Source organism: Bufo bufo, chromosome 10 (genome assembly GCF_905171765.1).
Source record: "Bufo bufo chromosome 10, aBufBuf1.1, whole genome shotgun sequence".
Taxonomy (NCBI): domain Eukaryota; kingdom Metazoa; phylum Chordata; class Amphibia; order Anura; family Bufonidae; genus Bufo; species Bufo bufo.
This window is the reverse complement of record NC_053398.1, coordinates 104,018,998-104,032,695: the sequence shown is the minus strand read 5'-3', so window position 1 is coordinate 104,032,695 and position 13,698 is coordinate 104,018,998. Positions and strand designations below refer to the sequence as shown.

General features: G+C 46.7%; 1 protein-coding gene across 3 annotated transcripts in view; it reads left to right on the top strand.

Annotated features, from left to right (window-relative positions):
• Positions 1 to 278: 278 nt before the first annotated feature.
• PHAF1 (phagosome assembly factor 1) overlaps positions 279 to 13,698 on the top strand; it is a 64,862-nt gene continuing 51,442 nt past the window's right edge. Inside the window, exons 1-2 of one of the 3 annotated variants that reach the window (XM_040408996.1) lie at positions 279 to 326; positions 8,118 to 8,243. In XM_040408996.1, coding sequence (XP_040264930.1) covers positions 8,180 to 8,243 — 64 coding nt within the window. In that variant the 5' untranslated portion in view covers positions 279 to 326; positions 8,118 to 8,179. Of the gene's footprint in view, positions 327 to 2,051; positions 2,175 to 7,852; positions 7,870 to 8,114; positions 8,244 to 13,698 lie in introns of those variants that run through there. The other 2 variants (XM_040408997.1, XM_040408999.1) reach the window with 2 other exon arrangements.

Sequence of the window (13,698 nt, the reverse complement as noted above, 5' to 3'; positions counted from 1 at the left end):
ATTCTCCTCCCTCCCTTTGCCTCCATTCTCCTCCCTCCCTGTGCCTCCATTCTCCTCCCTCCCTGTGCCTCCATTCTCCTCCCTCCCTGTGCCTCCATTCTGCTCCCTCCCTGTGCCTCCATTCTCCTCCCTCCCTGTGCCTCCATTCTCCTCACAGTCAGCCGCAGTTCACATTGTACAGCAGCAGACTGTAGCCCCAGCCTCCTCTCCGCCATTCCCCGCACTCCCTCCTCCTGCCGCTAGGCGGAGCTCAGTATCACTTTACGGCTGTTCTCCTCAGAACCGGAAGTTTTGCAGCAGCGACCGGGAGAAGAACATAAACAGAGGTGAGGGCTGCGCGCCGTGTATGTGGCCGGCTCCTCGCTGCGTCCGTCGGGTCTCGGGGCGGGAGCACGCGCCGGCAGGCGGCTGAGACACCTAGAAGACCTAGGCAGAGCTGCTGCAGTATGAGACCTGCTTACACAAGAGGCTCCCTCCATAGGCGGCTGTGTACACACTGACGTCATACAGTCACAGGCATACCTGTGCGTCCCACCTGTTGTGGCACTACAAGTCCTCTAGCATGACCTGTCAGATGATGGCTGTCAGTGCCCCTTGTAGGACTGTACAGTGAATATGTATACACACCGGCCCATTACTTTTGCAATAATACGTATGCCAGTCGTCGTTACATATATGACGTGATCGCGTGACGTCCGTCTGGACACGTATGACGTTAGTCTGGTCTATGGCGGTACGAGAACATCTAGTCTTAGATCTCATCCGCCATAGAGGTGCATAGGGTTAGATGGCGACTTTTATCCTTGCGAAACCGTTGAAATGCATTACGTGAAATGTCGCGGGACACGCGGCGCCGTATTTCATGACTGTATTTTCTCCGTCGGATTTCGTGCACATCTGTCAAAATAAATGGTGACTGAGACTTGGGTCATTCACATCATGCGTTACCTCTCCGGTGGATGCGTTTTAAATACGCTGAAACAGTATTTAGGTATATCCTGTAGCGCAGGGATCAGCAACCTCCGGCACCCCAGCTGTGGTGAAACTATAACTCCCAGCATGCTCCATTCTCTTCTATGGGAGTTGTAGTTGGTTGCTGATCCATTCACTGCAGTAAGGCAAATGGAGGCCACAACATCTTTTGTCTCCTTAAGGGCTCATTCAGATGGCCGTATTGTTTTGCGGTCATGCTCTATATTTTTTTTGCGGGGCCGCAGAACGGAACTGCGAATGCGGACAGCACGCAGTGTGCTTGCTGTTCACATCTTTTTGCGGCTCCATTGAAATGAATGGGTCCGCACCTGGTTCATACGGCCTGTGTGATGGATCACACGGAGGGATCGGTGTGAATACAGTCTGGGGACTCGGACGGATCCCCCGTTGGAACGCTCATCAGAGAGATCCAATGTGATGTGAACAGCCCCTTATAATACCTCGGAGCAGCCGGGACGGGCCCCAGTCTGGCCACGAAGCGCGCTGTCGCATGTATGTTAAAGGGGTATTCCCATCTTCAGTTTTCATACTTGCCTTCGTGCAACGCGACGTTCGGTTCCTGGATTCGGCGGTGCTTGATTGACGTCTTCTCCCAGCCAGGCCGCGCTTGCGCAAAAGACTGAAGTTTTTCTCCCGGTCCTGAACGCGCACGCCGCTGAACATGAGCCATGGCGACTTATTCCTGGCCTGTATAGTACAGAGCCGGCGTGCGCGTTCGCGGCTCTGTACTATACTGGCCAGGAAGAAGTCATCATGGTGCATGCGCGGCGGCGTGCGCGTTCAGGACATTGCCCGGGCCGGGAGAGAATCTTCAGTCTTCTGCGCAGCGCGGCCCGGCGGATTCGACAGGAGAGGTGGCCGTAACCAGGGGAGACGAAAGACAACAATCAGGTAAGAGGGGACCTTATTTTCTCAAAAGGGTGGGAATTGGATAATAAAATGTATTAGAAAAATAATCACTGTCAAATCATTAACAGATTTAACAGTGATCATTGTCTCTCTATGAACTATGTCGACTGAATCTGGATGAAATTGTCGGCGCCCGTTGTAGGTCTAGACTTGACAGTGTTCTCTTCTAAGCACCCACCGATCAGTGGTCCTGATCACCCAGGAGAGGAGCGGTAATGAGCCTACATCTCCGGGATGTCATTTACTGTGTGTCTGGCTTTGTTCACAGCTGTTAGATGAGCAGATTGTTTTCTCCTGTCCCTTTTTCTGCCTTATGGTGGATTTACACGTCGCAATAATCTGGCAGGTACTGCCACTCATCTGCGTGTGTGAATGCGCCTTTACAGTTATGTTATGAAGCACTTTGGGGGTGATTTATTAGGATCAGTGTTTTAGACGCCGCTCTTAATAACCCCTTGTGCTTCCGGCGCCGGCCTCCACATAACCTCAGCGTATCCAGCACCGGTCTAAGGCTAAGACAGCTTCCTTGCTGGCTTAAATTTAGACCATTTTCTACACCTAAAACAGGCAAAGAAAATGATTAATGGCACGGCTCTGCCGTCCCCGCCAACGCCTTGCCCCCTTTTTTAGACCTGCCATGAGCAGGGAAAAGTTGCAGATTGCTGCGCAAATAGCCTTAGTATGAATGGAACCGCCGCGGCATACATTGAAGCTCCTCCTCACTGTGGTCCGTGCAGCGAGGAGGGACATGGCATTCCTCTTCTCCTGATCATGGGAGGGGGTCTCAGAGGTGAGACCACCAGTGATCAGACACTTATCTGTTCTGTGGGTAGGTGATAATTGTTGCATCTGGGCAAACCCCTTTAACTGCTTAACGATCCTGGACATATATTATGTCAAAGTGTGTGATTTAACCATACCGAGCGACATCACGAGCTGAGCCCACTTCCATACACGGCGGGTGCTGGAATGTGTTACACATGACACCCAGCCAATTTACCGCATAGTAAACTCCAATCCCGGGCATTTAACCCCTCAGATATCAGTCGGTAGTAACTGCTGCATCTAGGCCCCTTTCACACGGGCGAGTATTCCGCGCGGGTGCAATGCGGGGAGGTGAACATATTGCACCCGCACTAAATCTGGACCCATCATTTCTATGGGGCTGGTGCACACGAGCGGTATTTTCATGCATCACTTGTGCGTTCCGTGAAAATCGCAGCATGCTCTACATTGTGCGTTTTCCACGCAAACGCAGGCCCATAGATGTGAAGGGGCTGCGTGAAAATCGCAAGCAATCCGAAAGCAAGTGCGGGTGCGGTGCGATTTTCACGCATGGTTGCTAGGAGACGATCGGGGAATGGGACCCGATCATTATTATTTTCCCTTATAAACATGGTTATAAGGGAAAATAGATAGCATTCTGAATACAGAATGCATAGTAAAATAGCGCTGAAGGGGTTTAAAAAATAAATAAAATTATTTAACTCACCTTAATCCACTTGCTCGCGCAGGCCGGCATCTCTTCTGTCTTCATCTTAGCTTGTGTCAGGAACAGGACCTGTGGTGACGTCACTCACGGGTCATCACATGATCATCACCATGGTAAAAGATCATGTGACGGACCATGTGATGACCGAGTGACGTCACCACAGGTCTTGTTCCTGCACACAGCAAAGATGAAGACAGAAGAGATGCCGGGCAGCGCGAGCAAGTGGACTAAGTGAGTTAAATCATTTTATTATTTTTTAACCCCTCCAGCGCTAGTTTACAATGCATTCAGTATTCAGAATGCTATTATTTTCCTTATAACCATGTTATAAGGGAAAATAATACAATCTACAGAACACCGATTCCCAAGCCCGAACTTCTGTGAAGAAGTTCGGGTTGGGTACCAAACACAGCGCGATTTTTTCTCACACGAGTGCAAAACCGCATTACAATGTTTTGCACTCGCGCGGAAAAATCGCGCATGTTCCCGCAACGCGACCCCACCTTTTCCCGCAACGCCCGTGTGAAACCAGCCTAAATGTTTAGATGAGGGAGGCAGTTCCCTTTTTCCTCCAATTGAACCTGAGGCAGAGCTTAATAAGAAACCTGTCAAACTCCCATATGACTACGTTAGTATTCGATTGGAGAGCCTTTGGAACAAGTGATTAGAGGATCGCATGTTAAAGGGGATTTTCCTGAATTTTTTAATATTGAGACCTATCCTCAACAGCTGAATGGTGGGAGTGCCGGTGTCAGACCCCCCGCTGATCAGCTGTTGATCATTGGTTTACCTGCTCGCCATTGACAGCGCATCGTGAGCCGGGGTAATTACAATCCATTCACTTTCTATGGACGGCTCATTCTTGCTCAAGTGTATAGGAATGAGCTGTACGTGGGACGGCGCGTCTTGTAGTTACAACCTGCTCACCGCTGCGATGTCAATGTGGAGCAGTAAATAATTAAGTGAAGGTAGCGCTCGCGACAGAGCACGGCCTTCTTTTCAACCAGCTTATTGGGCGGGGGTGCCGGGTGTCGGACCCGCCAAAACTGATATTGATGACCTATCCTGAGGACAGGTCATCAGTGTTAAAATTCCAGAAAACCCCCTAAGGGATATCTTTGAGTGCAGAACAAAAGAGCCGCGATCAGAACTGAACTAACTGTCGTAAATGACTAAGAGGCAAGTCAGTTTGGGTCAGGTGGGATGCGGCCGACACATGGGACGTGTTTCCATAACGAGCGCCATCTTGTGCATTAGCCCTAACACTTACCAGATAATGGCTGACTTTAGCGACTACGCACTTTATACTGTCCATCATAGGACCACGGAAGAACTGTTAGAAGTGCAGGGGATGATCCCCACTGATCCTGAGCATCTACCAATCCATTAAAGGCTGATTCACACGACCGTGATCGGTCCGGGAAACACGGGGACTTGTCGGCCTCAGCTCCCCTGACCCGAACTGACACATGGTAGTGATTTATGACCTCTGATCACGGGTCTCTTGTACTGTGCTCACATCATCATGTCAGTACACTGCAATAGCGCCACGATCCCATATGAACTGACTATTTGACAGTTTAGGTCTGGGGAGCTGCAGCCGACATGCACGCTGTGTTTCCTGGACCGTCGTGTTCATGGACCCGGACATACCCCCATTTTCACCCCTCCGGCCCCCCTGATATGAGCATCGGAGCATTTCAGTATGATATGCCACCAAGGTCAGACCTCTGCGACACACATCTGTCTCTAAGTGAATGAGAGCACATCGCTCATGGCCGCCATCGCTCCATTGACTTCTATGGGACCAGCGTTTGGTCTTATTCCCGGAACTCCCATTGAAAATGAACTGGATAACGTCAGACTCTGCAGGACCCCCCCCCCCCAACTGGTAACACCCATCTGACCATTATTGAAAACTACTAGTTACTTTATTCAAAACTTCTAGCAGGAATAATAAAGGGAAATGGCACAGCAATAGATTCCTAAGAAGAGATGCTCCAGAATTGTTATTACATGGGGAATGCAAGTAGCTACTAAAACAGACCTGTCAGAGAGTGAGAGGCCCCCTTTAATTATATGGCTTCAATTTATTGTTGTTAATGGGGTCCCTGCCATTTCTTAGATATATTGCCTAGATCTTCATTACATGGTGATACATATCAGGCCCTGAGAGCTACATGTGACCCCTGAGCCCCTGCTGGGGGTCCGCAATATCTCCCTTTTGTTTGAGGTGGTTGGGGGACATCAGTCAAAATGGCAGCCTGCCGTAACAACGTTCATGAGCCTGTCACATTGCGTCCAGTATTCTGACAAATAAGAAATTTCTAAGATATTTTTGGAACAGCTTTAAGAATTGGTTGTCGAACGGAACAAACATCTGCTGGTCAGGAATTACACAACAGGTTAATGATTTCTAGGTTCCCAAGGTATGACGGGAGGACACCTCCTGCTTGGACGACTGTCACATACGCACTTTGCTTTCAGGTTTGAGACCCGGCAGAGGATGTAAAAACCTGACCAAAACAGTTTCAGTTCTGATTCCACATCCTTATGCTCCGTTCCGTTGTGTGAAATCAAAACGGAACAAACCAAATCCGTCACTTAATACATTGAAAGTCAATGATGACTGATCCGTTTTTTAGAGCTTAATAAGTCAACATTGACTTACATTTTTTTAGTTGACAATTCTGTTTGTTCTGTTTCAATGACCGGACACAAAACCACAGCTTGGAGCAGTTTTGAGTCCAGTCACAAAACAGAATGCTGGCGGAATGGAAGACCTCCTGAACCAGATCTCTTCCCATTCAGAGCGCATTGGGGATAAAACGGAACCGTTTTGACCCGTTTTGAGATCCTCTGCTGGATCTCATTACCAGAATAACGCGTGATGTGAAAGTACCTTAAAGGGGTTGTCTCATCATGGACAATGAGGGCATATTGCTAGGATATGCTCCCATTGTCTTATTGGTGCGGTCCCACCGCTGGACCCGCACCTATATTGAGAATGGAGCCCCGCAAGGTGGTGGCCAGAGGACACTGGTCCGGCCACCAACAAGCCGCTCACCATAGAAGTGAATGGGAGCGCACCGCGCATGACCGGCCACCGCTCTTATTCACTTCTATGGGCTCTACGGAAATAGCCGAGGCAGCGCTCAGCTAGTTTCACCAGCCCCATAGAGAAATGAATGGAGGCTGCTGGCGCATGGCGCAGGCGCCCTCCTTCACGGAACCAATGATTATGTAGGAGGCGTGTCTCAGACCACCAGAGATTCTCTGTATCACAGCTCTGACCTAATGAGTTTAAATTAAAATGAGATCCGAGGGAAATACATAGCATATAATTATCACCTATAGATACTGACATCTAATTTTGGAGTCATGACTGGACAGTCCTTTATTGTGTATGGAGCTAGGTTGTGAAGGAGGATTCTATTGGTAGAGGGTCCTAACGGTCAGACCCCAACCGATCTGGATGTGGTGTCATGTCCTAGTTATATGTCACTACTGACGATGGATGGTAAATTCCTTTAATAATATAATAACTATAAATAGGTAAAACCATTTGCTGCTGGGTTTCTTTCGTTACTGTGCAGATGCCCATTATCACCATCATCCTCCCTCCGGTATGGGCCACGTAGTGAGTGTTTCAGGGGGTGAGAAATGTAGGTTCACATCTTCAGCAACCTGCTCCAGCAGAGGAACAGACTACTGGGGTAGCCATGTCCGGCATAGCCGGATACGTCCCCATTGACTGTAATGGGACATGACGGGTATCCGGCATAAATGCCGGCTTTCGGTTGGACAAGTACCGCTGCATGTATTTGTCTGGCTGAAAGCAACGGGTTATCCAGGCAGTGGGGTCCAGCATTGTACGTCCGTATCCGGTTATGCCAGATACAGCTACTCTCATAGTCTGTGCCGGCAGAGAAACAGACTTCTGGAGTGACCGTATCTGGCATAGCCGGATACTGCCTCTCAATGCCGGAAACCGATCGACTATAATGGGATCCGGCTACATTCCAACATATATGCCTGCAGACAAGAATAGGACATGCTCTATCTTGTTTGCAGAGCTGTGGAACAGAAGCACGGATGCGGCCAGCACACGGATCGGATGCGGACCCATAAATACGGTTGTGTGAATGGGCCTTTAGACGGCACGTTCTGCTGATCGGTGGTGCCTGCATGACCGACGACAGGATCACTCAATGCTTGGTCATCAGGTGATCGGCGGCACATTTAGATGGTCAGATTATCGATAACAAACATTCGCAGGAATGGTCGTTCCCGGGAATCTAGATGATTATCGGTTTGTCTAAATCCACCTTTACCCTTCTTGCTAAACTTCGGTGCATAGGAAATGATTACATCTAATTTGCACACAATGAACCGTTAATCTGAGTCTGTCTCCTCACTTTCTATTGTAATGAATACATTTGCTGGTGCAGACAGAAAAGTCGTCACTACAGGCGGTACGCTGTTTCCATTACAGACAACGGTATAATTAGAAACTCACGGTAGTAACTGGAATAGAAATATAACTGATAATAATTAAACCTCGAGCATGTCCGTAAAAATGAAGAATGGCTTGTTTTGTAGCATTTATGGAGACTTCTAGCTGCGTTTTTCTGGATCCATTTATCTGACCTAGACTCCGCATCCACATGAATGAAAGCCCAATGTCTGATGATCACCTGTGGTTCTTCCTATGTCTTTGCAGGTTCAGACGTGGCAACATTCTGGATCTCAGCTGACCTCCAAGAATCTCCCTGCCCTGAGCCAATGCTGGATCTGGAGGTTGTACCAGAGAGATCCCTGGGCAACCAGCAATGGGAATTTACCTTAGGTAGGATTTATTTATTGCATAAGCATTTAGAAATGGAGACTATGTTGACCAGGATCTGATGACAGGTGGGTTAAGCCTAGCTGTGTTCACATGTTGCAGTCACATCGAGGCAATAAGCGTGATATGACAGCAACAAGTGACTACACCTTTAGGTTCACCATGTCCAGGTAAGTTTGTTATATAATCAAACTGATTATGAATGTTCAGCTTGGACAAATGTGCATTTTTTTCAGTATAGCAGGAAGATGAGGCTTGACTTCCAGACACTTCTAGTGCCGCTGATCACAAAGGAAATAATAGAACAGTTAAAAAGGTTTTCCAAGTATTTTTATTTATTTATTGATGACCTATCCTCAGCATAGGTCATCAGTATCTGATCGGTGGGGTCCGACATCCAGGACCTTCGCCGATTAGCTGATTGAGAAGGCAGTGTCGCTTGGAGGTAATACATATCTCTGTCCCTGCTTTGAATCAGTGAATCGCTGTAAAAATTAATTTTGAATGCCGCAGGCGCCACTCCCGCAATAGCACTTGGACGGGGCCTCACAGACTGAGCGTATGAGTAACTCCACAGCCCCTATCCTTTAGGCTCCATTCACACGTCCGTGGTGTGTTGTGGACCCGCAAATTGCCCGGCACCCCTTTAGAAATGCCTATTCTTGTACGCAGCTGTACACACACTGTGTGCTGTCCGCATCCATTCCGTCCCTATAGAGAATGAATGGGTCCGCAAAATTGCGGAACGGATGCGGACCCATTTGCGGACATGTGAATGGAGCCTTACTGTAAGTGGTGGCTGGATGTGTCTCCTGGTTGGATAGTACACCAGTAACTCACAGCAGAGGGGAGGCGCTGTGGAGCTGCTAATGTACTGAGCCTGAAGGACTGCAGGCCTGCCCCGGTGCACTTGTGGGAGCAGAGCCAGCAGCATTCAGAGTTTTCTCTTACAGCAGTCTATTGATTAAAAGCAGAATCAGGCTACTTTTACACTAGCGCCTGCAGCGCTTTGCTGTCCGCCTGACGAAGCGGAGCCAAACGGTTTTCTCGGCCACAATCCGGCACAATAGAAAACGGATCATGGCTATAGAAGACATAATACAACCAGATCCGTTCATGACAGATGCATGCGTTTGTATTATTGTAACGGAAGCGTTTTTGCAGATCCATGACAGATCCGCAAAAAACACTAGTGTTAAAGTAGCCTCAGACGTGTGTATTACTTCCTGTCTATATCTGTAAGCCGTTTTGTTCAGCAAAGCTGCTGACAGACTTCCTTTTAAGTAGTTGCCTGGGTTAGAAAACACATTTTCATACTCCCTGTTAGGAAATTCTGAGTTAGCAGAGGATGATCATCAATTCTTAGATACAAAGAGTATATCTTACCACGGAGGACCTGTCCTCTCCTTCATTTCACAGAGTTACCTGCGCACTGTGTAATAATTACCTCTTTTCCGGTGCTGGAGCGGCAGCAGGGAAACACTTCCACGTTTTCCCCACGGATTACTGCTGGTGTCGTAGAGGACACTTTGTGGTATGTTTAGTGTCCTAGGTCCTCTATAACATGTAGGGACTGACAGAACCCTTTAAAACTGTATAAATATTCACCTTCCCTCCATTTCCCTGCTGCATCTCTTCTTACCTGCCCCTTTAGGGCTGTATTACACCAGCAGATTGTCTGCTCGAACGAGCTTGTTCATTGGGTAATCCAGATTTTTTAGCATGCTTAAAAATCATCGTTTTCTGGCGATAGATTGTGCTGTTTAATCATGCTCTGCTGCCGGCAAACAACTAGTCAGTATGGAGACGAGCGATGGCATTAGCGATCACTTCTCCCGATACTGTGGAAGAGATCACTGCATGTAATAGCAGCGGTCTCCTCCACTGAAGAGCAGGCGATACCTGGAAGGAACGCTTCCCCCTCGATAACCGTCTGCCTGATCTTTTAATGTAATACAGCCCTTAGAATGGCGAATGGCTGCTCTTCGAGACTAGGCATCAGCACAGTCTATGACGACCGCTTACTCGTACATTGCTACTGAAGGGTTACAGTGGTCTGAATACTGCTGGGATTGTGGTGGTGGCTAAGAGCCCATCTAGACGGGGTGATAGTCAGGACAGTTATTGGGAACGAACAATTGTACAAATAGGCAGCATTGGTGCCTTCAAGTGCTGGGGTCCGGGGTTCAAATCTGACCAAGGACAACATCTGCATGGAGTTTGTATGTTCTCCCCGTGTTTACGTGGGGTTCGTCTGGGTATTCAGGTTTCCTCCTACACTCCAAAGACATAGTAAAAGGGAATTTAGACTGTGGAGACAGCAAACAATGATAATGTCTGTGAATATGTCAGCGCTATATAAGTGAGTAAAATATTAATAACAAACCGCAAATGTCATATCTTTCATGCGGCATCTAAGATAGGGACCCGCAGTCCCTTGGTGTGTAGATTTAAACCATGCAAACACTGGCAGAACTTACAAACTCCATGCAGAAGTTGTCCTTGGTCTGATTAAAACCTAGGACCAGTGCTAACCACTGAGCCACCATGCTAACCATGGTAACTATCAGGAATCTCTCTTTCTCTTAAAATCCTAGCATTCATTTTTGTGGTTCATCTTTGTGCTTTACATGAAGTGTAGACTATATAACAGTGGGGAAAGCAAAAGACATTCACCGTATATGTCTTACATGGCAAGGCATACGTGACACATAAGAAGTATGGGTTATGTATTATTATATCAGGAACATCCTGATCATGTTTGTTTCTGAATGTTTTTGGCACATGCCGTCACCTGATTTATAAGGACTCTGGACTCCCATTTCCTGTGTCATTGTGACACCACAAACATCCTGGGATGACTCATTTTGGAAGCGGCCATTGTCAAACTTTTATTTTTTTTTTTACTTCACCATTGTAGAGAAAGTTTTCAGCACCTAAGGAATTCCACCTGGTAATAATGCGTTATCTGAAATACTGAATCTTCTTACACTGAATTCTGTAAGCCGAGCGCTCTTTGCCTTCTCCCTTTGATACCAGTGCATATATATATATATATATATATATATATATATATATATAATATTGTATTTGGAAAGTCTTCAGACCCTTTCACCTTTTCACCTAGAAACATAGAATGTGTCGGCAGATAAGAACCACTTGGCCCATCTAGTCTGCCCAATATACTGAATACTATGGATAGCCCCTGGCTTTATCTTATATGAAGGATGGCCTTATGCCTATCCCATGCATGCTTAAACTCCTCCACTGTATTTGCAGCTACCACTTCTGCAGGAAGGCTATTCCATGCATCCACTACTCTCTCAGTAAAGTAATACTTCCTGATATTACTTTTAAACCTTTGCCCCTCTAATTTAAAACTATGTCCTCTTGTAGAAGTTTTTCTACTTTTAAATATTCTTTCCTCTTTTACCTTGTTGATTCCCTTTATGTATTTAGCAGTTTCTATCATATCTCCTCTGTCTCTTCTTTCTTCCAAGCTATACATGTTAAGGTCCTTTAATCTTTCCTGGTAAGTTTTATCCTGCAATCCATGTACCAGTTTAGTAGCTCTTCTCTGAACTCTCTCCAAAGTATCAACATCCTTCTGGAGATATGGTCTCCAGTACTGAGCACAATACTCCACATGAGGTCTCACTAGTGCTCTGTAGAGCGGCATGAGCGCCTCCCTCTTTCTACTGGTAATGCCTTTCCCTATACACCCAAGCATTCTGCTAGCATTTCCTGCAGCTCTATGACATTGTCTGCCTACCTTTAAGTCTTCTGAAATAATGATCCCTAAATCCCTTTCCTCAGATACTAAGGTTAGGACTGTATCACTGATTTTATATTCTGCTCTTGGGTTTTTACGTCCCAGGTGCATTATCTTGCACTTATCAACATTAAATTTTAGTTGCCAGATTTTTGACCATTCCTCTAGTTTTCCTAAGTCATTTTCCATTTGGTGTATTCCTCCAGGAACATCAACCCTGTTACAAATCTTTGTGTCATCAGCAAAAAGACACACCTTACCATTGAGGCCTTCTGCAATTTCGCTGACAAAGATATTAAACAATATGGGTCCCAGAACAGATCCCTGAGGTACCCCACTGGTAACAAGACCTTGGTCTGAATATACTCCATTGACTACAACCCTCTGTTGCCTGTCCCTCAGCCACTGCCTAATCCATTCAACAATATGGGAGTCCAAGCCCAATGACTGCACTTTATTGATAAGCCTTCTATGTGGGACAGTATCAAAAGCCTTACTTAAGTCTAGATAAGCGATGTCTACTGCACCTCCTCCATCTATTATTTTAGTCACCCAATCAAAAAAATCAATAAGATTAGTTTGACATGATCTCCCTGAAGTAAACCCATGCTGTTTTTCATCTTTCAATCCATGGGATTTTAGATGTTCCACAATCCTCTCCTTAAGTATGGTTTCCATTAATTTCCCCACTATTGATGTCAGGCTTACTGGCCTATAGTTGCCCGATTCCTCCCTACTATCTTTCTTGTGAATGGGCACAACATTTGCTAATTTCCAATCTTCTCCCTACTACCTTTTGGTATGTTGCAGCCTTTTGCCAAAATAAATTTATAAATTGTTCCCCATCATTCTGCACTCAGTGAAAACAGAATGTTTGAAATCTTTGCTAATTTATTGAAAAGGAAAACCTAAAATCTTGCATTGACATAAGTATTCAGACCCTTTGCTCAGGACTTAGTTGAAGCCCCTGTGGCAGCGATTACAGCCTCCAGTCTTCTTGGGTGTGATGCCACAAGGTTTGCACACCTGGATTTGGGAATTTTGTGCCGTTCTTCCCTGCAGATCCTCTCAAGCTCTGTCAGGTTGGATGGGGACTGTCGGTGGACAACCATTTTCAGATCTCTCCAGAGATGTTCGATTGGGTTCAGGTCAGGGCTCTGGACTATTGAAGGACATTCACAGAGTTGTTCCTAAGCCACTCCTGCATTGTCTTGACTGTGTGATTAGTGTCATTGTCTTGTTAGAAGGTAAACCTTCGACCCAGTCTGCGGTCCACCGGTTTACATTAAGAATATCTCTGTGCTTTGCTCCATTCAGCTTTCCCTCAACCCTGACCAGTCTCCCTGTCCCAGCCACTAAAAAACACTCCCACAGCATAATGCTACCACCACCATGCTTTACTGTAGGGGTGGTATTGGGCAGATGATGAGCAGTGACTGGTTTCCTCTGAGCTTAGAATTGATGCCAAAAAGGTTAATCTTGGTTTCATCAGACCAGAGGATCTTGTTTCTCCCAGTCTGAGAGTCCTTTAGGTGCCTTTAGGCAACTTTTATGTGTCTTTTACTTAGGATAGGCTTCTTTCTGACCACTCTGCCATAAAGCTCGGATTGGTAGAGTGCTGCAGTGATGGTTGACCTTCTGGAAGTTTCTCCCATCTGCACACAAGATCTTTGGAACACACCCAGA